Source organism: Lissotriton vulgaris, chromosome 3_1 (genome assembly GCF_964263255.1).
Source record: "Lissotriton vulgaris chromosome 3_1, aLisVul1.2, whole genome shotgun sequence".
NCBI classification, from domain to species: Eukaryota; Metazoa; Chordata; class Amphibia; order Caudata; family Salamandridae; genus Lissotriton; species Lissotriton vulgaris.
The window spans coordinates 2,090,657,504-2,090,682,079 of NC_141689.1; the positions used below are offsets into that span (position 1 = coordinate 2,090,657,504).

The following is a 24,576-nucleotide window of genomic DNA, read 5'->3' on the forward strand; positions in this document are numbered from 1 at the left end:
GTACTAAATTGGTCACTTGGGGAGATCGACGTTTTCTGGTTGCTGCCCCGAAATTATGGAATACTCTCCCCCAATCCATTAGATCTAGCCCAAACCTCCTGTCATTTAGAAAGCAACTGAAAACCTGGTTGTTTAACCTCTGAGAGCATGAAGCCGAGCATAGGAGATGTCTGCAACAGTACAGCGCCGAGACGCCTGCGGGCAATTGTTCGCGCTTTATTAAATATCAAAAATAAATAAATAAATAAATAAATGTCATGATAAACAAAAACCTCACCCGCAAGCTACAGAACATCCAAAACCCCGCCGCAAGACTGGTCCTCAACCTGCCAAGCCACTGCCACATCTCCGAGCACCTGCGCACACTTAACTGGCTCCCCTTCAAAGCTAGAGTCTCCTTCAAGATGCTAACCCACGCTCACACGGTCCTCCATGACACCGGATCAGCATACCTGAACAGCCGACTAAAATTCCACGCACCCCAAAGGGCCCTACGATCAACCCAGCTCTCCTACGCTGTTGTCCCCTGCACCAGAAAGACCAGATCGGGAGGCTGCTCCTTCTCCTTTCACGTGGCCAGTTCCTGGAATGACCTTCCGCTCCACCTCAGATTGATAACATTGCTTCCCATCTTCGCAAGAAACCTCAAAACCTGGCTCTTCGACAGAACCCCTCCTTGATTGACTGGAACCTGCGCACCCCCACCCCCTCCCCACACCCCCAGCACCTTGAGACTCTTATGGGTGAGTAGTCGCGCTTAAGAAACACCTGATTTGATTTGCTTTGATTTTATGGGGACTATCCTTGTTATGCCTTGTGGGTCGACTTCTGTTGCTCAATATCCCTAATAGGGACTTTAGTTTACCTGTGTTAAAACACAAAGTGTTTGTGACTTCCGCAGGCACCAGTGCGATATTGACCCCTCCTCCCTAGCCTTCATAAATATCTTTTGTAGGCATAGGGCATTTCTTTCCTTTGTTGCTATCTTTCTTTCCATATAGGAAGTAATGAAAAGGGGGGCAGGATCTTTGGCCTGGGTGAATTTTCAGCTTGGACCTTAGATCTGTCTAGTGCATTGACACTTCTTTATCTTTTACAATGAGTTGGCACAAAGGTTTCCTGCCTCTGCTCTCTCGAGCTTCTTGTTAAGCTGTGATTCGGTGGGGCATTGGGTATCAAGGAACACCTAATGCAGTGTTTCAGATCCCACCAATACAGCAAGGTGACCATGGTTCTGTGCCGCTGTCATTGCTTAGTACTCTCTGCTTCATCCTTAACAGGATGTTATTTCTTGTCATATCTGGAATGCTCTATTTCCATTTCTTCCTACAGGCCTTATATGTTGCAATTCTGATTGCAACCACAGCATTTTCTTACTGTTTGGTTGATCGTCAGATGTTGCCATTACACTCCTCATTTTTGTAATTGTTGTGGCTAATTTTCATCTAAGGGTTTCCTTCTGGAACATGTGTCCCTTTGACGTTGTATGTCCAACGTTTAGAAGATTGGTTTCTAAGGAGGCTGGGGGTCCCCCTTTCCATCCTTTTTCTGAATGTTCTTTCCCTCCTGATGGATGCAATAAGGATTCTATCACTCAAAGGTCCATTATAACATTTCCAATTTATGTGTGAATTCCATCTGCTTGGAGGAATGTTTTATTTTCTGACTTTCTTTGGAGGATGTGGGTCTGTATTTCCATTTTAGTCGTGAATACATTGTGTCTCCGATAGACATTTCTTACTAACCTCAATTCATGTTCTGCTTGTATGCACTGCCGTACATTTTTTCGGCTGTTCCATTTCGTGCGGCTTGATCCTTTACGGCTGTGATGTTCCATCTTTTATGAAAAAACAACAGTCAGGTCTTGCCGCCTGATATCTCGGTCTGCTGGATGAAAATAGTTATCTATTGGGGCCTTATGTGTTTGGCCTTTATTTCGACTATATCTGTGGATGGACCCTGGTGCTGGTCTTTATTCCCTTAATAGCAAAAGTTCTCACACCTGCTGTTTCCTTTTGATTTCTCTTTAGCCGCCTTATGGTTGCCTCTTCAGGCAGTAGTGTTGGTTCATTGGCGGTTGTCATTGTTTTTTTTGGGGTGGGTGGTGCTCCTCCACTCCCTCCCTCCTCTTATACCGTATTATGTTGCTTGTTTCCCAGTGTGGTGATATCTGTAGCTATAATTTTCACTATGTTGCTAATTGTTGGTCTATTTCCAATGTATGTTTGTATTTATATCTCTAATTTTCAATTGATACCTTTGTTGTACGATAGTTCCTTGTTCCTACTCTGGTTAGTCTCCTGCTTGCCGAGGAAGGCTGGGTTTGACTTCCCCAATAGAGATAACACTTTTTTTGTATTCTGATAGACGTGTGTAGGCGTTTACATTTATATTTAAATATATATATTTATATGCGTTCACGTATATATTGTAATTATGGTTGCTGAACTACTTCCGTAGGGCTTATGTATCTGCTTTTGTCACTGTGCTTTTCTTGAGCCTGTAGTTCGACCTTGATTTGGTCATTGCTTATGCATTTCATTTTTACCTTTCTCCTCTGGTCATAGTCCCGTAGGGTTGTCTTCTCTTTAGAAGGGTTTTCTCCTTTTGAGAGGGGTCTCTCCCAAAAGTTGTTGTTCTTCTTGCAATGCTATTTTTTTAGCATTGTAAGGCTGTTTCTCTTTCTCTCTATCGTGGATGTGTTCTGAGATTCCCTTTCTTTTGCGTCACGGGGTAAGGTTACATAGGGTTAGAGGGTCACGTTCTAGTTTCCATGAGAGGGTGCTGGAGCGCTAATTCTGTGGTTTGGGCTGATGTCCTTGGTCATTTAGCCTTGTCCAGCCTTGGGTTGAATATTTTTGGCAGAGCCACACAGTATTATTATTTTTTTAATTATTTTTATTAAACAAAAACTAAAGAAACATTAGCATCAGGTAAACAACGATTGACATCATCATGAGGCTTAATTTGTCTTACGTGCAGAATCATAACGTACAATATATGTAAAATTAGGGATCACAGGGATATCTGTGCCTCTGCTTCCCTGTTCCGTACCGGGGGTGTACATAGGTCACCGCGGTGACTATTCCAGGCCCCCCAAATCTTCTCCCATTTTTCCAGGCAACCCCTGGCCACATACACAGCTTTCTCTCTGAACATGCACCAATCTAGGTCCTTGGTCCATTTAGTGACCTGGGGTGGACGACTGGCTTCCCACAACTGAGCGATACTTTGTTTCGCCACCATAGTCGCCAGCGACACCCATTGTTTCTGAAACACATTCAAATCCGTGGGCTCCCATACATTAAGTATACATCTCCGGGCCTCTGGTCTCACCTCCTCCCCCAGTACTTCTGTAATCTCATCATGTATTTTTGCCCAGAAGTTTTGTATCTCCCCACAGTGCCACAGGTTATGCATGAAAGTGCCAAGTTCTCCACAGCCTCTCCTACAGTCTCCTCTTACCGCCCGCCCCATATGCACTAACCTAGACCCCGTGATGTACCCTCTATGTAAGATCTTAAGCTGTACTAAGCGGAGTCTCATCTAAATTTCTACTACTTTATGGGAGGAGCCTGCCTCTACCCAGTCCTCATCCTCTAGCTCCAGTCCATCCGCCTCCCACGCTGTTCTCATACTCCCCAGCAGGTCCTCCCTATTGTTTACCAGCTTCCTATATATTAAGGAGATAGTTTTTTCGGGGATGTGACCATCTAACACCAGGTCCTCGAGAGGAGAAGCCTCCGGGAGTTCTGCATCTCTAGGTATGTGAGCCAGAAGGGCATGTCTGACCTACCGGTATCGAAAATGTTTGTTGTCATTGAAGCTGTACTGCTGCTTTAAAATGTCAAATGTATACACGCCGTCCCTCCTCCACATATCCTTAATTTGACTGATTCCAATAAGGTCCCATTTCTCGAAACCTTTAGACCTCCACAGGCTCCCAAGTTTTTCCGAACTGAACAGGGGGGTGGCCAGTGTCAATCTGCCCTCCCACCCCAAACTTCTGGTAGCTGAATGCCAAACTTGCGCAGCGTGTGCTGTCGGGCCCATCAGTGGGAATCTCCCGGGCCTGGCATACAGGGCTTTGATAATATCTCCACCCGGTGCCTGTCTAAGATCCATAGCATATCCTGGGTCCTCAGGGGGCCCATAAACCATGTGATTCACCGCCACTTGGTGGGAGGCCCAATAGTACTTCCTCAAATCTAGCAGATCTATACCTCCATCGAACCACAGAAGGGTTAACTTGACAAAAGCTATGCGGGGTCTACCATCCCAGAAGAGCTGCCTTTGAAGTGTTTCAATCTCCTTAAAATAGGATAGGGGCACCGGGTCTAGTGTGTTCTGGAGTATGTGTAAGAAACGAGGCAAAGCCATCATCTTAAATAACACCGCCCTCCCAAGCAATGATAGGGGGAGAGCTTTCCAACGCTTCACATCCTTCCTAAACAGCTGCAGGGAGGGGGGGGGGGTGGGGGGGGGGGGTCCCAGATTATTGGCATATCTCGCTTTTGGGTCCAAGGTTATATATATGCCTAAATACTTAAACCCCACCGGCTCAATCTTTATAGGGCATGTCTGCGGAATTACAGGCGGCTCTCCCGACAAAACAAACAGTGCCGATTTTAACCAGTTAATCGCAAACCCGGAGTATCTGCCAAATATGGCCAAGACATCCAGAAAGTTGCTCAGGGACGCCCTGGGGTTGGTGAGGTAGAGCAAAATATCATCCGGGTAGAGCAAAATTTTGTCCTCCCATTCTGGTGTCCACCGCAAGCCACGTATAGGCCGGTCCCATCGTACCCATGCCACCAGAGGCTCTAACGCCAGTGCAAAGAGAAGTGGGGACAACGGGCATCCCTGTCTAGTGCCCATCCCGAGGGAGAAATCCCCTGACTTACAATTATTTACAATCACTCTGGCCAGGGGAGCGGCATACAACAGTCGAACCCACCCGATAAACTCCGGGCCAACGCCCAACTTGACCAATACCGCAAATAAATAGGCCCATTCAACTCTATCAAATGCCATAGTGGCATCCAAGGACACCAAAACCGCCGGCTCTGATTTCTTTGAAACCACCCAGGATCCCATACAGCCTCCGCAGATTCAGGGCCGTGTTACGACGCGGCATGAAGCCGGACTGGTCGGGGTGTACCAGGGTTGTTATGACCTTGACCAACCTGGTAGCAAGCAACTTCGCCAAAATCTTAGGCTCAGCATTGAGCAGCAAGATAGGCCTATACGCGGAAGGAGATGTCCTAGGCTTACCTGTCTTGTGTATGACCACAATGTTTGCAATCGTTGGTCATATGGAAGCTGACCCAGTTCCCTACTTTCCAGAAACATGGCCCGGGCATGTGGGGCAACTTTATGGGCATTCAATTTATATAGTTCTATTGGTATCCCGTTAGGGCCCGTTGCCTTCCCTGATTTAATACATCGAATCGCCTGCGCAATTTCATCGTCTGTGAAAGAGGAGTCTAGGTACTTCGTGTTATCCTCCGATAGACTCGGCATGTAGATATCTTTAATCATTTCGGCCTCTGTAAAATCGCCCGCTGAGGCGAATACTTCCTTGAAATATGCAGAAAATTCATCCGCTACCGCCTGTGGATCTGTGATTCTGTCAGATCCCAACCCCTCTAGCTCGGGCACCAACCTAGAGGCCCATTCCCCCTCGTTCCAACCAAGCGATCAGCTTACCAGCCTTCTCCCCATGCTCATAGATACAACTTTGCACGGCATGATTAGGAGTAATCGCCCGTTCCCTGGAGGGGCTGTTATATTCCTCTTGCTTTAACTTCAGCTGGTGGAGGTCCCCCTGAGCAGCAGACTCGGCAACTAGCTTTTCTAAACTTATAACATCCGCCTCCACCCTGTTCACCTCCGCCTGCCGTTTCTTCTTTTTGCCCGCAATCAAGGATAGTACCTCACCCCGCAGCACCACTTTATACGCCTCCCACAGTGATTGTGTCGAGTCAACTGTGCCCACATTCTCATGGAAATAGCTGTCCGAGACTCGGAGTATCTCCTTTTTGATGTCCGGGTCTTTCAGATGCCACGCATTAATCGGAGCTACCATGCCGACCATCGGTTGCCCAAACTCGACCTGTAGCCACATTGGAGAATGATCTGAAATGCCTCTACGTAGGTATCTCGCCTCCCTGACTGAGCCCGCCACAGCAGCCGGTATCAAGATGTAGTCTAACCTGGACATGCTGTTGTGTGCGGCGGACACATGGGTAAAATATTTCTGGGTTGGGTTACGTATCCTTCAACTATCGACCAATCCAAGGGTCTCAAGGAAATTAGGGAGCCATCTCTGTGATGATGTATGAACACGTGCCGGGTGTCTATCTATTTCCCCGTGGAGCACTGCATTGAAATCTCCCCCCAGCATTGAATCGGATTGAAGGCCTGGTGGTACATATATTGACAAGAAGGTGCCCCGAGACACCCACATATCTGCCTCTTTGGTCCACCCAAGTAGCCGGAACCTCCAACGGAAAGGAATTTTTTGTGAGGATACCCACACTCCTAGACCCTGAACTAAATCCAGCGTGTGCCACAAGTTTATAACCCCCTTTAATGGGCCATGTGCCGATTCCCACCAAGATGCGTCTCCTGCAGCAATAAAACTTCTGTGGGATGCCTTCTAATTAGTTGATTTACCATACTCCTCTTTATCTTGTCCCCCAAACCATTGACATTCCAGCTTAACACCCTGATCCCCGATCCCTGATTAGTACGCATAATTTACCCCACACCTCTAGCTTCTAACTACAAAATTGACACCTGATGCAAAGACTGAAAACAGAACGAATCCCAAAACTGAACGTTCTGTAACCAAAGAAAGTCAGCCGACCCTGGATCCCCCCTCCCTCCCTGCACCCCTGCTTACAGCTTACGCCCATCCCCAACTGGCAGTGTGCCTGTCGCCCCACACTCAAACTTAACACTCTAACTAAATATAGTATCGGGGTGGAGATTTATGTAGTACGCCCCCCCCCCCCTCCCCGCTCTGTCTCGAACCTTTGTTCCGGAGACACCCTCCCGCCCCCAGCGGCCCCAGCAACCCCCCTATCTAAAATAGGGTCAGTCTCCCAAATGACCATCGTCTCAGTGTCACAGTTCCGCCACCACTCTCACTTGCCCCCCTGCTGGTCACCGTCTCGTTCCGGACTGTGATCCTACGCCTCAGTCAGGTAGAAGCCATCAATCCAATCTACCGCAACCTCAGGATTATCGAAGAACCAGGTCTTCCCCCTCGCCTCCACTCTCAACCTTGCCGGGAACATCATTCCATACCGCAACCCTTTGTCTCTCAGTTTCTTCTTTACCGGCAGAAAGCTTTGACGTTGCTTCTGCACAAGTTGTGTAAAATCTGGAAAGAAGGAGAGGGAGGCATTTTCATACTGGATGGGCCCTTCCTTTGGGGGGTGCCTGCTGTATTACATCACAGTCTCTGAAGTTGAGGACTCTCGCAATCATTGGGCGGGGAGGAGCGCCGGGCTTGGGCCTACCTCCGGGTACTCTGTGTGCCCTTTCAACAGTGAAGAAATTCCCCAATCCCTTGGGTTTAAGGTGGTTGAGAATAAGATCTTCCACAAATAGATCCGGTGCCAGGTCTTTCGCCTTCTCCAGAACCCCAAGGATGCGTACATTATTGCGTCGGGCTCTCCCTTCAAAGTCATCCAGCTTCCTATCCGTCTGGACCCGATAGGCCTTAAGATCACGCACATCCTGCTGGAGTTATGTACGGTCTTTAAGTCCAATGATTTGACCTTCTCATTTGCTTTGGCGAGGTCCGCACGGATAAGGTTAACTTCTATTGTTACTGCGTCCAATTTACTGTCAAGAGACCCCATCTTCTGCCCTAACGTAGTCTGGACTCCTTCAATGGCCGCTATCACATCGGAGAGCGTTAGTTCTACTGGCGTGCCCGGGGAGTCCCCACTCGCAATTTGGGACCTTTTGGCTTCCACCTGTGATCCTTTGGGCATAGTATATCTGTCCAATTTGTTAGATTGGACCTGTTTAGCCCTTCTCGCGGATCTTGACAGAGTTTTATCTGGGTCTCCCCTGGGCGCCATATTAGTCTCTCCCCAGTGGGACTCGCCTCCCGGTGCTGTGTGGATCTCAGTAGACCAGACTGACTAGAAGGCGCAGAGTGGCAGCAAAAACCAAGTGATATGTCCAATAACAATGGGAAGGGTGACCACTTTTACGAGCCTAGTCCGTCGCGGATCCGGATCACTACGGCTCCGACTCTAGCCTCTGTCCCCCGCAAGCACCAGGAGGAGCAGTAACGCATCTGCGTGCATCTCCGCCACTCTCACGACATCTGCGACAAGCAGGGCGCTCACTTCCAACCCCACCGGGCCACAGTCCGCCAGTCTCCAGGCCTCTCTGCGCAGGGTAGCCGATATAACCCCAGGGGGCAGATGCAGCAAGGCTCAGGAGGGTGGATGCCCTCACAAGCCAGACATCAACTGGGCAGCACTTGGTTTTTGTAGCAAGCACGGGAGGCCTGAGGGCCTCCTGGACTGCCCAACACCACCCCGCGAGGCGAAGTCGCATTTGGAGCAGCCGGACCGTCCGGAGCATCAGTGGCAAGGATATAGGGTCTCGCCGGGAAAATCCACTCCCACCACACGCCACAGAGCGGACCAGCTCCCACCTTACCTTGCTGGTGGCAGCGCCGCTCCCAGTCGTTTCCACTTAGTACTGAGGGGGTGGGAAAGGGGGGTCAGCGGGGAAGGAACGCCAGCGACCTCGGCGCCCCCAATCTCGCCGGAATCAGTCCCACCCCGCCACGGGCCAGCACCGAGACTTCCGGTTGCGGCTCCGCCGACGGTTGCACGTTGCGTCCACCAACACTCGGGCACCGCTCCTTCCTTGGCTCCACTCCGGCCTCCGTCACCACAGCGGGACCGGAGACTCAATACGGACCCTCAATCAGAGTATGGCCACCGGGCCGTGAGCTTAGACGTGCCCAGAATTTCCTCGCTTCCACTCGCGGGCCGGCCCGGGCACTTCCGGTTGCCGGCACTGCTGTTGTCGCACTGGATACCGGCACCAGCTACACTCGAGTCCCAAAGCTCATCTGTCCGGCAGGCCGCGGCTTGCGCTCGATGTGGCTCCGGCCCCTGGCACCCCAGCGGGACCGGAGAAACGGTCAGGGTATCAGCGGCGCCGCGGAAAGCAGGCGGCGCCCTCCAGAGTCAGGATGGGTGTCAGGATCTTCGAGCTGGGGGTCTTGCTACGCGGAGCTGAGGTCCTAGGCGGCCATAATGCTCAACACGTAGCTCCTCCCACCCCACACAGTATTATTGTTTCTACGAGGTGTTCTCTTCCAACACTTCTTTATCCCTCTGATGTAGGTAATGTTGTCTGCATGTTTCTCATGCAGGCTTCCCACAGTCCTTCTAGTGGAGCTTCTGGTTGGCTTCACCTATAATTATTTAGTGAGCTAGGTTGCATTATCCCCGCCTTAAAGGATAGTGTTGCTTGGGTATCTAATTCTAAGATAAGGAGTCTGCGGCTAGATGTCTCTGTCAGATTAATAAGTTCCTTACCTTTGATAACGCTTTATTTGGTAGAGACCCTGGTAGGATCCTAGCTGCATATTCCTTAACAACCCACCCTTCTTCCCTGCTCTGCGAACTATTAGTCCTGTTACCTACAAAATCCCTGTTCTGGCATTCTGATGCTCTTCTTTATGACTTTGTAATTATTTGACACAAAGATGAGACTTTTTTGGCATACTGTTTCCATGGGTAGTTTCTATACTGTCTCTGTGTTGTTGGTGCGAAAAATTGATACACAAGAAATTGACGTCAGCGCATCAAGGGAGGGCTTATATGGACTCTGTTTACGTCCCATCTGGTGCAGAGAAGTACTGCTGTACAAAAATTTCTGGATCCAGTCTGGCGCCTCGGGATAATTCTAAGATAAGGAATCTGCGGCTAGGTCCTGTCTCTACCAGATATGGCATTACCAAAGGTAAGTAACTCATCTGCGGCCAAAAAGCATGTGACCCGGAGGGCAAAGGTTTTGGCCTTTCCCTGATGTCCTGCCAAGGGGATGTCATGAGCCAACCCCAATAAGAAGACGCTATAGCGCTGTGTTCCTTCTACCACTAACACTTAGGCTCACTATTCAGGAACCCAGTCTCCCAGTAAATGTAGTGATCAACAGGGGTGTTGCTGATTTACTGGCCCTAGGCCTACCAGGTTAGGCCCTTGCTGAACTCTGCTTGGGACAGTCCTCCTGCAGTGTGCCACCCAGATAGCCCAGGCAGGTTTCCCAAATTGGACATACCTTCCCCTGCAGGCTTCAGGTCCTCCCCCTTCGGCGATGCAGCGCGCACAAGGTGAATAGTTTTTTAAATTTAATTACTTACCTTACTCCTATCTGTCGTATGTTGGACTCTACTACGCCCCCACCCTTCCCCACCCCCTGCAGCACTCCCTCGGCCAGCCGATACTGGAGAGTAAGTGTATTTTCAATATTTCCAGTATTGTGTCCCATCTGTAAACCAAAATGCCAGAAATTACATGAGATTATGCCTGCGTAAATACAATTTCACCCCGACTTACATTGTAGTTCCATCACATCGTTCAATCCTTGCACATATAACCTCACCTGTCCATTTTTGGGCCAAACTACATACAACATTTTTTCGATGATGCACTCCGAAGGGTGGCCAGGAACGTGCGTGCGTCAGGACCTCACCAGGAATATGACCTGTTACATAAATAATTACGTTTAGCCACCAAAAAAGCTCCTTAGGACTGTTGGTTTGGAAATTGCTAAATAATTAACAGTGCAATACACTTTGCACAGCTTAAATCTTCTGGGAGAAGTTTCACTCTCCTATGGCTTGTGTGTATTTCTTGATGAGAGTTTAAGAGGGAAATGGAAGATTTTTATGGTCTTGTGGACTCTGAGTTGGTTTCATGTATTTCACAACGCTGATAACTGTGTAACCTATTTACAAAGGCATTTTGAAGTACAAATAAGCTAATTGCTGTATTACTCTTTTAAATGCATTTTTGAATTCGCCCCAAAACATCTAAAGTGGGAATATTTAGTGAATATTCATAAACCATGAGTTCAAATAGAAAGGACAGAGCCCTCTTTGCATTTTTTACTTATAGAGGATTAGATGTTTGGGCCGAGTCACAAACCTACGTGAAATAGTGCTCAGGAGTACTCCAAAATGCCTTGGGGACTAGTCCCGTGAGTGCTTATCATGTTAGAAATACTATTTGCAACATTCTATCCTTGAGTTATACCAAAGAAACTGAAGATTTGAATCTATGCATGAATGTATGCATACAAACCATCTCTAAATTCAAATTGCTTGTAGAGAAAAATGTTTATTTGGAGACTTCTCAATTTGGTGGCAGCTTATTATAGATGCGTTTTGCTGTCCTGAACCTTTCCATGCCTACCTTTAACTTTGTTCAAATGTGTGTATTGTAAAATCAACCACTGTACTGTTTATTAACTTCAGTAGCACTCTTTTCCATGTCTTCATCATTGACAGGTTTTCTCAAGGTCAGCAGCTGGTAACCAACTTAGTAACTGCTCCTGTCGCCTGTGGGGCAGTGATGGTGCCAAGTACTATGTTTATGGGGCAGGTAGTGACTGCTTACCCTACCTTTGCTACACAACAGCAGCAACCTCAGGCATTATCTATAGCACAGCAGCGGAGCCAGCAAGAGCAGCAGCAGATCACGACTGTTCAACAACCTGCACAAGCACAGCTAACTCAACAATCACAGCAATTCTTGCAGGTAAGCAGTGGTTACATTAAAAAGTGCACACACATTGATGCTTTGTATAAAATCCTAAACGCTGGGTTCTTAATCCAACCCACATGATTGATAGATAATACAGGACCATTTTGTAATGGATACTACTGCCTTTAGATTCCTCACCTTTTGAATATCCCCAGGCACCACACTAAAGCTAGAAACTTTGCAATAACACTCCTGTCATGGTAAGTGGCGTTGATTCCCTCTGGGCATCAGTTACAGCCTGGATTTAACTAGAGCCATAAAGCACCACCACAGTGCCCTGACGTTAATGTTCTTTTTTACGCACCTTTTGCCACTGATCCGGACCACCAGTGGCGGCTGGTGAAGTTCAAGAGTGGTGTGGCTTGGCTTGGCTAGGGTGAGGTGTAAATGGGGGTTATTTAGGGAGGAATCGCGGGTTGCATCAGGGGTTCATGTTAACGGTGCACATCGTTTTTTGTGAGATCAGTCATCATTTCCTCATCTCATTCTTTTTCAAGGCTATGGTACTGGCATGAACTTACAATTCCTGAAAGATCACGTCTCTAGCTAAGGACGCACATACTTTCATTGCCTCTCTCTTGCTGAGACCTCTCAGCCCTGCCACAAGATTCTGTTTCCTTGCAGTTTGATGTTACTCTGCCAACCCCCCAGAATGCCAACCCACCCAGGCTGAAAACAGGCTAGAGCCCGCATGCGCACCTCTATTAGTCACACTTCAGCTTCTTGAACAGAAAAATAACTTGCAATTTTATAAAAATAGTGTATTTTGATCCTTCTTATTGTGTTTTTGCTGTTGCTCCAGAACAGGGCTGCCGAACGTAGATTCAAGATGGCTAAATAAAATGCATGTCAGATATTTAGGATAATCACTGGCAATCTGGATACGTTTGGTTTAGAGACACAGCTGCCCCTAAACTACTCCCAACAGTTCAGGCATGCCTTCAAGTTCACCAAAACAGACCCTATCCCAGGCATAGTGTGTCTGTCTGGCAAGTGCTTTTACAAACCCTTTGCTCCACAGTTTGTGTACATCCTCGATGCAGAAATTTGAATCCTCCTGAAGCTGCTGCCAAGCCGGCCAACTTCAAGTGATTAATGGACAGCGAGGCTCAACACCAGAGAGGAGCAAAGGATAAAGGCACAGGGAAATCAGAGAGCAGCAATCCAGCGAGTCCTGCCGAAAACTTAAAATGAATAAAATCGTCATAAAACATGGCAAATGTGCACGCTCTCAATCATGTTTAGGTAGTGATGGGGATTTGCTGAAAAACGGGTGTTTATTGTCACTGTAAAACAATCAATCAATCAATCAGTGACACTTATAAAGCGCGCTACATACCCGTAGGGTCTCAAGGCGCTGGGGGGGGGGGGGGGCGCTACTGCTCGAACGGCCAGGTCTTCAGCTTCTTCCTGAAGGAGAGGTGGTCTTGGGTCAGGCGCAGGTCGGGAGGGAGGGAGTTCCAGGTCTTGGCGGCCAGGTAGGAGAAGGACCTTCCTCCTGTAGTCGCTCTTCGGATGCGGGGGACGGCGGCGAGGGCGTGGTTGGCTGATCGGAGGTGGCGTTTGGGAGCGTAGAAGTTGACTCGGCTGTTGAGGTAGCTCGGGCCTTGGTCGTGTAGGGCTTTGTGTGCATGGGTGAGGAGGCGGAAGGTGATTCTTTTGTTGACGGGGAGCCAGTGAAGGTCTCTCAGATGTCCGGAGATGTGGCTGGTTCGTGGGATGTCGAGGATGAGTCTGGCTGAGGCGTTCTGGATCCGCTGGAGTCTCTTCTGGAGCTTGGCGGTGGTACCGGCGTAGAGGGCGTTGCCGTAGTCCAGTCGGCTGGTGACGAGGGCCTGGGTGACGGTCTTCCTGGTCTCGGTGGGGATCCACCAGAAGATCTTCCGTAGCATGCGTAGGATGTTGAAGCACGCCGAGGAGACGTTGTTGACTTGCCTGGTCATGGAGAGGGAGGGGTCCAGGATGAAGCCCAGGTTGCGTGCATGGTCTGTCGGTTTGGGTGCGGTGCCCAGGGCGGGAGGCCACCAGGAGTCGTCCCAGGCGGAGGGTGAGGAGCCCAGGATGAGGACCTCCGTCTTGTCCGAGTTCAGTTTCAGGCGGCTGGTCGTCATCCACTCGGCTACCTCTTTCATCCCTTCGTGCAGGTTGGCTCTGGCGGCGGCGGGGTCGTTGGTCAGGGAGAGGATCAGCTGGGTGTCGTCGGCGTAGGAGATTATGCTGAGGTTGTGTTTGCGTACAATGGCCGCGAGGGGGCTCATGTAGACGTTGAAGAGGGTGGGGCTCAGAGATGATCCTTGGGGGACGCCGCAGATGACTTCGGAGGCCTCTGACTTGTACGGTGGTAGGCGGACTCTCTGTGTTCGTCCGTCGAGGAAGGAGATGATCCATTCCAGCGCCTTGTCTTGAAAACACATTTACCCATCACCCATCCAGGTCGAAAAATATATTTAAATTGACCTGGTCACCTGGATTATGGTCTTCAACATATTGGCGGCTAGCGAGGCCCAGTTAATACATTTTTCCCTCTACTTACTACGCCTGGTGGTGATCAAATCACAGGTTTGAGGGCTGTTGGGCACTGTTGTACCTGGAGGGAAGCTTCAACAGACACACGCACCTCCGTCTGCTCCTCAGCTCCCGGCTGCCAGTGAAGTTACACAAGCTGGAGCTCAAATGGCTCCCACGGCCCTGCAACGCGGGAAGCAGACACCTCGAACCTGCGCAGTGTGTTTTCAAAAGTACTGATGACATACTGCGCAGACTCGATTTCTCAGCTTCCTGTCTGCATCCTCTACCCCACCCTTTTCCAGCTCGTCACAGGGTGGGACACACCCCACTGTGTCAAGAGTTGGGAAAGGGTGGGGTGACCATAATCAACACACCATGATTGACATGAAGCCCCGGCCGCTGCAGGGCTTTACCCTGAAGCGCCCGGGGCTTTCTTTACGCCCATGCCATTAGGAGGTGGAGTCCGGTGATCGAGGCAATGTTTTTGCCGAGCTGATGACCTCACAGGCCTCAGGTCGGTGAGATCGTCAGCCCGGCAAAAGCTGTTCACTTTGGACGTTGCTGGCAGTGTGTGACTCATGATGACTCATCAGTGCAACAAACAAAGAAGCAGGTGAGTGACACTGTGCAGCAGCACCGGCCCGAAGCAACGAAATGTGTATCCAATTTTTTTTTTTTTTAAAGAAGCAGATGTAAACACTTTTCTTTTATTTTGTCAATGGTATGCCCTGGGGTTAAAAGTAAAGGGGGCGGAGCCCCGACGCCCATGACCAGAAACCGCCACTGCGGACCACCTCCTCTAGGAAACTTTAAAAAAAAAGTACTACTACAATTCTTTGAGAGCCAGACAGGAAGTCACCCCCTAAAATAGGTCTAATGGATAGACTTCAAACTCTCCTTTAACTGCCATACTTCAAAGGTGGCTGCCACATATTTTGTATTGCTGAGAACTTTGATGAAAATTCCTTACATTACTACCTGTAAAAGCTCAGAAATCCATAGTCCAGTCTCTAATTATATCGCACTTGGAGTCTGGGGGATTCTCTATACATTGGTCTCTCCAAATTTCTCTCACAGCACCTACAGACGATTTAAAGCACCACCACTCTGCTTCAGTTCATTATTTCCTGCTTTCATTTGGATTCTCCCTAGCTCAAATACCTTCACTGTCTTTCCTTGCAAAGTCGGTTCCCTTTTCCGTATTGGCAGTCCATTACTCTTCCCACTTTTTCTTCCCACTTTCTTCCACTACGGATCATACTGTGCTCAGCATCTGTGTTAACAGAACCAAGGGTGTTGGATACGTAGGCAACAAGAATAGCAAAGCAGTCCAGAAGAATATCCTGTCCCGATGGAATGTGCTTGTTATTAAAATGTGTCACACCATTGCCAAAAAGGCCCCAGCAAAAGGGTTCATCGCTCTTTCTACTGGAGCAAAGGCATCTTTCTTTAGTTGTGGCTCGGGGTTGCCCATCGTGGAAATATGGAATGCGGTAACATGGGCTTCACTTCATACATTCACCAAGCATTATTGCATGGATTCAGAAGTGAGAAGGGGTGGTTATTTTGCACGCTGATGCTTCAGGATCGTGACCTTCAGACCCACCACCTATATGGGGGTTCCTGTGGTGTCTGCTCAAAAGATAAGGAACTGTATGTAGAACTATCCATCTGAAGAAACTTTCTGGTGGATACTCTCTGTACCTGCAGATTCCTCATGGCTCCCATCCAACCCTCCAGTCTGAGGAATAGTTGTAGTAATCTGTTTAATAAGGTTCCAATTTAGATTATCCCGCTGCATGTCTTCCGTCGATTTTAAGGTTGATTTTGTCTATGCCTCTAAGATTTAAAAAGAAATGGATCTGGAAGTGACGTAAGGGTGCTGGGATGGCACTTTATGTCTCCAATTACATCATGTCCAGACAGTAATATTCACAGAGACAGAGCTAACTTCACCTACAGGTGCAGAAGAGCTATTGCAAAGTTTCCGGATCCAGTCGAGTGTCTGGGGATATTCAAAAGTAAAGGAATCGGCAGGCATATAGAGTTGTGTTATGTCCTGCATAAGTTACTTACAATGTGCAGTTTACTATTCTCCTGTTGCTCAACCAATGTATGTGTTTACTGTAGAATGTTGAGAATACAGTGATGCATGGAATGTTGGGTGCCTGCACGAGTGTGGAATGACAGTTAGAAGGTGGCTGAGCAGCAGGCAGGCTGCTCCTGGTGGGGTTTGCCGTCACCTGGAACTAAGGGCTTGTCTACTGGCTACCTACATCTACATCACCTGTTTACCTGGACTACCTATCTGTTTTACTGGTGTACCATCTTCATGTACTTGGACCAGCTATTGAATAAAGCTACTTGTTAACTTTACTTGGCTACCAGTGTCTACTTGTGCCACAGGGTACAACATATTTTGGCGACTAGCGAGAGATGGAGACGTTCCCACTTGCCTACTTATCTCCACCACTGGTCAAGGAAGCAGAAGATGACATCTTTAATGAGTCCAGAGGGTGAGAGGGAGCCACAAGTCTTACCAGCGCAGACAACTAAGAAACTACGTTACATCAAGCACATAAGACACAACACATGTAATAATACAAGACAAACCATTGTAACTCAAGATGTTAAAAAAAAAAGGAACAAAAGAAACTGTAAAGCACAATTCGCATCCCCACCAGTGCCTTAGACAACGGACAGCCCCCTCACAAGCGTGCTGTACACCATCTCAAGAGGCCTCAACATCAAGATCTAGGACTTCAATTACAATTATGTTTTTTTTGTCTTTATGGACACTGCGCAAGATGAATCTTCAAGTACAAGGAGCCACTGTCATGAATGCTACGCAGTCTACGAATTGCAAGATGTGATTTCAATATTACTGGCTGACAGAACAGTAACTAGTGTGAGGATGTGATTGAGGCCAGACAGCAGCAATGTCTTTCTTATTCTTGGGGACAAAGAGAGTTGAGACATGATCTGTTTTTGACTTTTGGTCTTTACTCAGATGTGATGAAAGCACACAAACACATTTTTATTGACTTTTAAATCGCCTCTACAAGCTGCAAAGTGTGTCTTCACTAACTGGCAATTTGAATGAGGCAAATAGTTTTGCCGTATTTTGTGTCTACACAAGTACCGTGTGACAAGGGCTATTCAGGTTCGAAATGGATGTCAATATGGAGCCAAGTGACACAGTTAGTGCACGGTTGAGCGCTCTTACTTGCTGCTTAGTGCTCGTGTGCAAGAGCTTCATTGCCTTTCCTGATGTCGAGCTGTTTGGGCAACGTTTCGGCATATTACGGACCCGTGGAGTGAAAGCAATGTTGTGGAGTTATATTGCAAGCCTCAGGAGCAAAGACAGGTGGGGCATGTTTTGTTTTTATTTGTTTGCTTGTTTGAGACCTCGTGTCTGCCGTATTATCCAACTGCGGATTTAAAAATTTAAAAATATCACACAAGCTTTTGTCAGTGCGAGAGTATTTACCTCAAGTCTGGGTTCTCGTGCATCAGTTACTTCGTCTGTGATGCAATTTCTCTATGCGTCGTACCATAGCCTGCTTCTATCAACATTGAGAAGCACGCTTTCACTGTGAGCCACCCGGTACGACACCAAAATCGTGCCGCCATCTTTGAATTGGCGGCAGCTCCCTGTATGCTTAGCTGCATTTTGAGCTTTCTGACGCTCTTCAAGCTCAAGTTTCATTGCTGTCTTCAGTTGTTTTCTGCCCTTTGTTTCTTTGCGCACACCCTGGTCATCATCGTGTTGTTTTTCAAGATTCATAACCCTCTGGTAGTTCTTTTCTTCAACTAGGGTTAGGTACCCTAAAGCATGTCTGTACTGTCGGACATTCTTTTATCACCCTCGTTGCTGATGGAAAACAGCTGTTTGTCATTGTTGTGCAACTTCTGATAACCTCAACTCTGTTTCAAAGATGCCTTGTACAACAACTGTCAATCCTGGATTTTTCAAAAGAGTGTACTATCAAGCAGGTGGAACTATCGTTGCAATCACAGTTTTTGTTAAAGACATTGTGACAGTTCTGCTTTCCCATAGGTGATGTGATACCTGTTATCTACTGAGTCGTGTTGCTATTTCGTGTGACTTATCACTCACAGGAGGTCTTATTTCTTCATATGTACCACAGAATTGTTTGTCTATGCTATGTAATCACAGGTTTATCCTTTTTTTTTAGGGATGGGTCATCACACAGTTATCCCTTATTTTAGGGATGGGCATAGGTTTGGGTTCTACCTCCTTCCCATAAAGCGTTAACACTACCCCTGCACCCCCTGTGTGTTTGTGGTTATGGTTCTCATAAAGCGTTACACGCGGCCTCTTTATTGAGGTGGGTTTGTGAGTGTGGTTCCCACTTACACTGTTCAATATAGTAACCCTTTCATAGGGTATGTTTATTGGTCTGTTCCAATTAACAAAATGTCCAACCCTAACTCTGGGTTGGTCTCCTTGGGTCTTCATTGTTTTGATCCGATATCCATGGTTAAAGTCATACTCACCTATAAGAGGGATGTTTCTGATGGATACATCTGCCAGTGGATTCCTCACCTTGTGAATATCACCCTGCGTCAGCAACATTCGGAAATTCTTTTTGTAGCTTCGCGCCGACGTGGACGACGTCACAGAAGCACGGCATCGCGCGCGGCTCCACTGACGTCACCAACACCATAATAGGCCCATGTCGGCGTGATGGCATCAGTTCCCTTTTTTTCTGCGTCGTCGACGCTAACGGTTTTCGAGGGATCCTCTGTAGCTTTGATAGTAACTTTGTTACTGTTTCTTGGTTTTCGTATTTCTTGTTTCCTGGCGAGATGTCATCGAAGAAGACCAGATTCAAGCCGTGTGGTGAATGTGGTAAGATGGTGTCGATCACAGACCCGCATGACGACTGCGTTTGGTGCCTGAGCTCGGACCATGATGTCCAGGGGTGTCCATCCTGTAAGAAGATGAATCCCAAGGTCCTTCGTGAGAGAGAGGCGAAGCTCCTGGTTGCCAAGATGAAAGGTAAAAAAGACAGGAAGAGCTTGAGGTCGAGGTCTCGTTCAAAGTCGCCCCCGAGGTCGTCATCGGGGAATGCTTCCAGATCGGCTAAAAAGAAGCACAAGAAGAGGAAACATGGATCACTGCATCATTCTGGGAAGAATTCGGATTCAAGACCGAAGTCGCCGATAAGGAGACATCGTAAAGATGAGATTTCTCCTTCACCTGAAGTTCTGGATCCAGAAGGTGAGGCTTCGCCTGTGGAGTCGCCGGAGCACCCACCAACTCCAGTGTCGAATCCCTCTCCGGTTCTGTCTCGTTCACCAACTCGAGAGGAAGAAGAGGCTCCATTGCCAGTGGGTTCGACGACTCCGGTGCATCAACCCGAGGTAGAGGTTGAGATGGCTCCGGTTCCTCAAGAGCAGCCTGTGGGTTCGTACCCTCCGTTTCCGGCCCCAGGTCAAGACCCTACACAGTTTTTAAACCCGATGTTTGGAGTCTATTCAAGAGCCTTGTACCCCTCTGGAGCACCGGTTGGTCCCATGGGTCCGATGGCGTTTAACCTGGGAGTCCCCCAGTCTTATGCTTCGGCGCCGTTCTTGCCATTTATGCCGGCTTCGACACAGCCTTGGCATTTCTCAGCGCCCCCGAAGCTTCCGACGCCGATGCCAATGTCACCAGCGCCGGCTCCGGTCCGACCTCGAGAACAGCGGCCTGGTCCTCCGGCTCCGAGCTTGACGCCGGCTCCATCGGAGTCGATTCCGGATCCGCCGGCGCCGTCCCCAAGGAGAGGTCGAGGCGTGAGGCCCAGCGACTCCTGGAGGAGCAAAGGTACCGGGAAGCTGAGATGGAAGAGGGTGAGCTAGAAGAATCTGAGGATTTCTTCGACGATTTAAGGGAGGCTAGTGGACTGAAGCTCTCTCTTGATTGAGATTTAGCCTCTGTCTCTGATGCCCCTTCTAAGGATGTGACTCCATACCATGCAGTCATCAGGAAGGCGGAGGATCTATGGAATTTAACTCTTCCTACTGCAGAGTACAAGTCGAACATTTTGACTGAAGTCCTCCATAAGCCATCCTCCGTTGTGGAGCCCATGCTTCCATTCAATGAGGCTTTGACGGAGCCAATCTTAGAAGTGTGGAATAGGCCTCTTACAGCTCCTGCTGTTTCTAAAGCTGTTGCAAGGAGATACAGGGTGGCTCCTGGTGACCCAGACTTTTTATCTTCGCATCCTTTGCCAGAGAGCTTGGTTGTGCAGGCTGCCTGCTCTAAAAAATCCCCAGATGCTTTTCCTCAGGTGCTTGGGGACAAGGAATCAAAAAAGCAGGACCAAGCTGCAAAGAAAATCTTTTCACCGGCGAGTATGGCTCTCAAGTCGACAAATGCTACATGTCTCTTGGGTCGTTATATCCATGCTTTGATGGAGTCTGTCAAATAGCTGGCTTCTAAGATTCCAGAGGAAGATAGAAAAAACTTTAATGAGGTTCTGGTTGACACTTAGGCTGCTGCTCGGCAGGTCATTCAAAGTGGGTTAGACACTGCTGATTCGGGAGCGAAAGTAATGGGATCTTCAGTTGCCTCCAGAAGGGCGGCTTGGTTGAAGTCCTCCGAATTCTCTACAGATGTCCAGGCTTCCTTAATTGATTTACCCTTTGATGGTTCGGGCCTTTTCGGGAAAAAGGCTTATGCTGCGTTGGAGAGATTCAAGGACAGCAGAGCTACGGCCAGATCTTGGGTTTGCAATCCAGGGGATCGGTTGGCAAAAGGTGTAGGGGATTCAGAAGGTCCTCCTTTCGTGCCTACAAGCAGTCACAACAGCAACAGCAGCAGCAAAATCCGCTGTACAAATCTTACAGGGGAAGACCGAGAGCTTGTCCTCGGACGTCAAGCTTCCTCCTCCTCCTCCTCTTCTTCCTCTTCCCACCCCACTCCAACATCAGCAAAGCAGCCCTAGATCCGCCATTCCGGATCATGCAGGTCCTGTGGGGGGTCGGCTTACCTATTTTCTGCGGGATTGGGAATCGGTCACATCGGACCTTTGGGTTCTCTCTCTCATTGAGAATGGGTATGCTCTTCCCTTTCCCTTCTTGTGGAGAATGGGTATGCTCTTCCCTTTCGGGAGTTCCCTCCGAATTACACTCCTTGTCAAGGGTTTTGCTCAGAAGACAACCTGCTGCCTCTGCAGGAGGAAGTCCTGACGTTTCTAAGAAAAGGTGCGATAGAGGTGGTACCGGAGCAGGAAAGGGGTCAAGGGATGCTACCCCCAGTATTTTCTGATTCCCAAGAAGGATGGCAGGCTTCGTCCAATCCTGGACCTCAGGATCTTGAACCTCTATCTGAAACAGGAGAAGTTCAAGATGCTTGCCCAGGTTCTTCAGGTGCTGCTGGAAGAGGACTGGATGGTGTCGATCGACTTACAGGATGCTTATTTCCACATCCCCATCCTGAAGTAGCACAGGAAGTATCTCCGTTTCACTGTGGGTTCGCAACATTACCAGTTTGCGGTCCTTCTGTTTGGTCTTACTACTGCGTCTCGAGTCACCAAGGTGATGGCGGTGGTGGCGGCCCTTCTCAGAAGGTCAGGGATTCCAGTATTCCCTTATCTGGACGATTGGCTGATCAAAGCAGAATCTCCAGAGAAGCTGCTCCATCATCTGCAATGCACAAACCTAATTGTTGTACAGGTTGAGTTTTTCGATAAATGTGCCCAAATCTCACCTGGTACCCTCCCAGCGCAACCTGTTCATAGGGGCGGTGCTGGACACTACTGTGTGTCGAGCATTCCCACCTCCACAAAGGATTCTCGACATTCAGGAAATTATTCCTTTATTTTATAATGGAGCGGTCGTTCCCGTCCTGAAGGTCCTTAGTCTGCTTGGTCTGATGGCTTCCTGCATTCTGTTGGTCAACCATGCACGCTGGCACATGAGGGCACTCCAGTGGTGCCTCCCCAGGCAGTGGTATCAACACAATGGTGATCTCAGGGAGTCTGTGAGGATCTCCAGAGAAGCTGCAGTGGATCTTACTTTGGTGGGGCGTGGAAGGTAATCTGTCTCAAGGAAAGCCCTTTCGACTGCCTCCATCGGTGGCCACAGTGATAACGGATGCATCCACTCTAGGGTGGGGTGCTCATCTGGGGGATCTGGAGATCAAGGGACTTTGGACTCCAGAGTAAAGGTTGCTTCACATCAACCTTCTGGAATTGCGGGCGATACGTTTGGCGCTCAAGACCTTCCTCCCTTCCCCTTCGTGGTCAGTTCAAGTCCTGACGGACAACACTACCGCAATGTGGTATGTCAACAAGCAGGGAGGAGTGGGGTCGCGGTGCCTTTGCAGAGAGGTTCTGCGTCTCTGGTCCTGGGTTCAGGACTGTTGGACTTGGCCCTTCTGGCAGGTTCACCCCTGAACTTTTTGCATTGAACTCAGAAAAGTATAGTGATTTCTGTTCTTTGCGCACTTAAGCACTGTGGCGCAGTGTAAAGTACGTGCGCTCTCTGAGTACGTGTGTGAGATTGGCCTGCCCTCCCATAGGAATGCATGGGGGATATGTGTGTCCATGATAGTTCCTTATGTGTGGGGAGTGCAGGGTTGAGTTTGGTATGTGCGGACTCGTGTGATTAAATGCTGCGCGGTGATGTGCGCGGATTTATTGTGTCTAGTGTGGAATTGCCACTTCTAGAAGTAGCAAAAGGGGATGATGGACGGAGCGTTTGAGCCAATCAAACACTCACCCCCAGTCAACTGATCTGGGTTTAATCCATCACCATTCTTTAGCTCACTCAGCCACCACAGTTCAGACATGGCGATATGCAAATCAGTCTGATCCTGTGCCTCATGGGAACAGTCCAGCCCGAACTGCCAAGCCATGTCTTCCCTGGACCGGAAACAAGCATCCTGGGACCAGTTTCGGATTCATAATCCTCATCAGCCAGGCTATCTTGAATCCAGTGGCCAAGTGAGCAAGGGACTCACGTCTGAGCATACCCTGCCAACTTAGGGCGAAAATAGCGATACAAAAGGGGATCATGGTATGCTCAGACGTGAGTCCCTTGCTCACTTGGCCACTGGATTCAAGATAGCCTGGCTGATGAGTCATCCCCTTTTGTATCACTTCTAGAAGTTGGCCTGTCTGTGCAGTGAATGTGATTTGACTGTCTGGCTTGTGATTGGCTAGAGCTGGCTGGTGTGCCTGGCTCCAGGAGTCAGGATGGGTCTGCCCTGGTGGTGAGTGGAGAGATCTGCATATGGATGGCAGGGAGGAGTGCACCTGGGACCTGAATAGGGCTGGGCTTTCCCTACACAATGTTGGCTCCGCCCCCTGTGGTGCGTCTGATGACCCTAGCCTGTCCTGTGAATGGGAAGAGGGGCTAAGCACAACATAGTGCTCCAGAACCAGCTGCTTCTGGTTTTCCCCCACCCTGCACCCTAGAGACAAAGGGATTTGGCTGTGAACTCATGATAAATGTTCTTGTGTTCCTACTTGAATCTACCAGGGGCGTGCTGCTGCTGGGGCCCAGGGGAAGGCTTGCCTCCCTGGGCCCTGCCCAGCCCCTGGATTGTTGATGAACTTGGATGCTGGAGGACTTTCCTTTTTCTTGGGAGCTGCTTGCTCTATCTTTTGGTGTCCAGGACTTTGTGGGACCCTCCTGCCCTCTTCACCTATGGGGGCTGTGTTCCTGGGACCCTCCTTGTTGTAGGGGTAATTTTCTGGGGCCTTTGGTGCTTTCTACGCCCCCCTAGCGCCCAGGAGCGCTGTGCTCCTTTTCCTCCTGGCCCCTTCGTAGCAGGAGCCCACCCTGCTTTATCGTCCCATTCGGAGGGAGCCTACCCCTCATTTACGCTCCTTAAACTTATTTATTCACAGAACGGGTGCCCACCCCGTGTTTGGGTGCCTTAGCAGGTGCTCACCCCGCTTCTACAGTTTATTTGCTTACCCAGGGTGCCCACCCCTCATTTTCTGAGATGGAAATCTCCGCCGCGGCCCTCTCGCGCCGAACACAGGAAGTCAGGCACCGTCGTGCCTGACTCTGGGCCGGACTTCCGGTTTGGATGGAAAGTCCCGCCCGCTGCCCCGGAGGAAGAAAGAGCCCGGAGCCTCGCAGGCTCCATTCCTAAGTCCCGGCCCGAGATGGGGGGCCGGGTGAAGCAGGGCACCTGGTAAGGCGAGGTCCATGACTGAGGGAGTGCCCCGCAGCCGCCAGAGAATGCCCCCGCCGCAAGTGCTGAGGAGAGAGAGAGCCCTGCACACGA

At 49.1% G+C, this 24,576-nt stretch overlaps 1 protein-coding gene across 1 annotated transcript in view; it reads left to right on the forward strand.

The window, feature by feature from the left end:
* The window catches only part of CLOCK (clock circadian regulator), a 1,177,342-nt gene that overhangs the window by 1,123,007 nt on the left and 29,759 nt on the right, over positions 1 to 24,576 (forward strand). Inside the window, exon 21 of the mRNA XM_086962635.1 lies at positions 11,561 to 11,810. Coding sequence (XP_086818761.1) covers positions 11,561 to 11,810 — 250 coding nt within the window. The remainder of the gene's footprint in view (positions 1 to 11,560; positions 11,811 to 24,576) is intronic.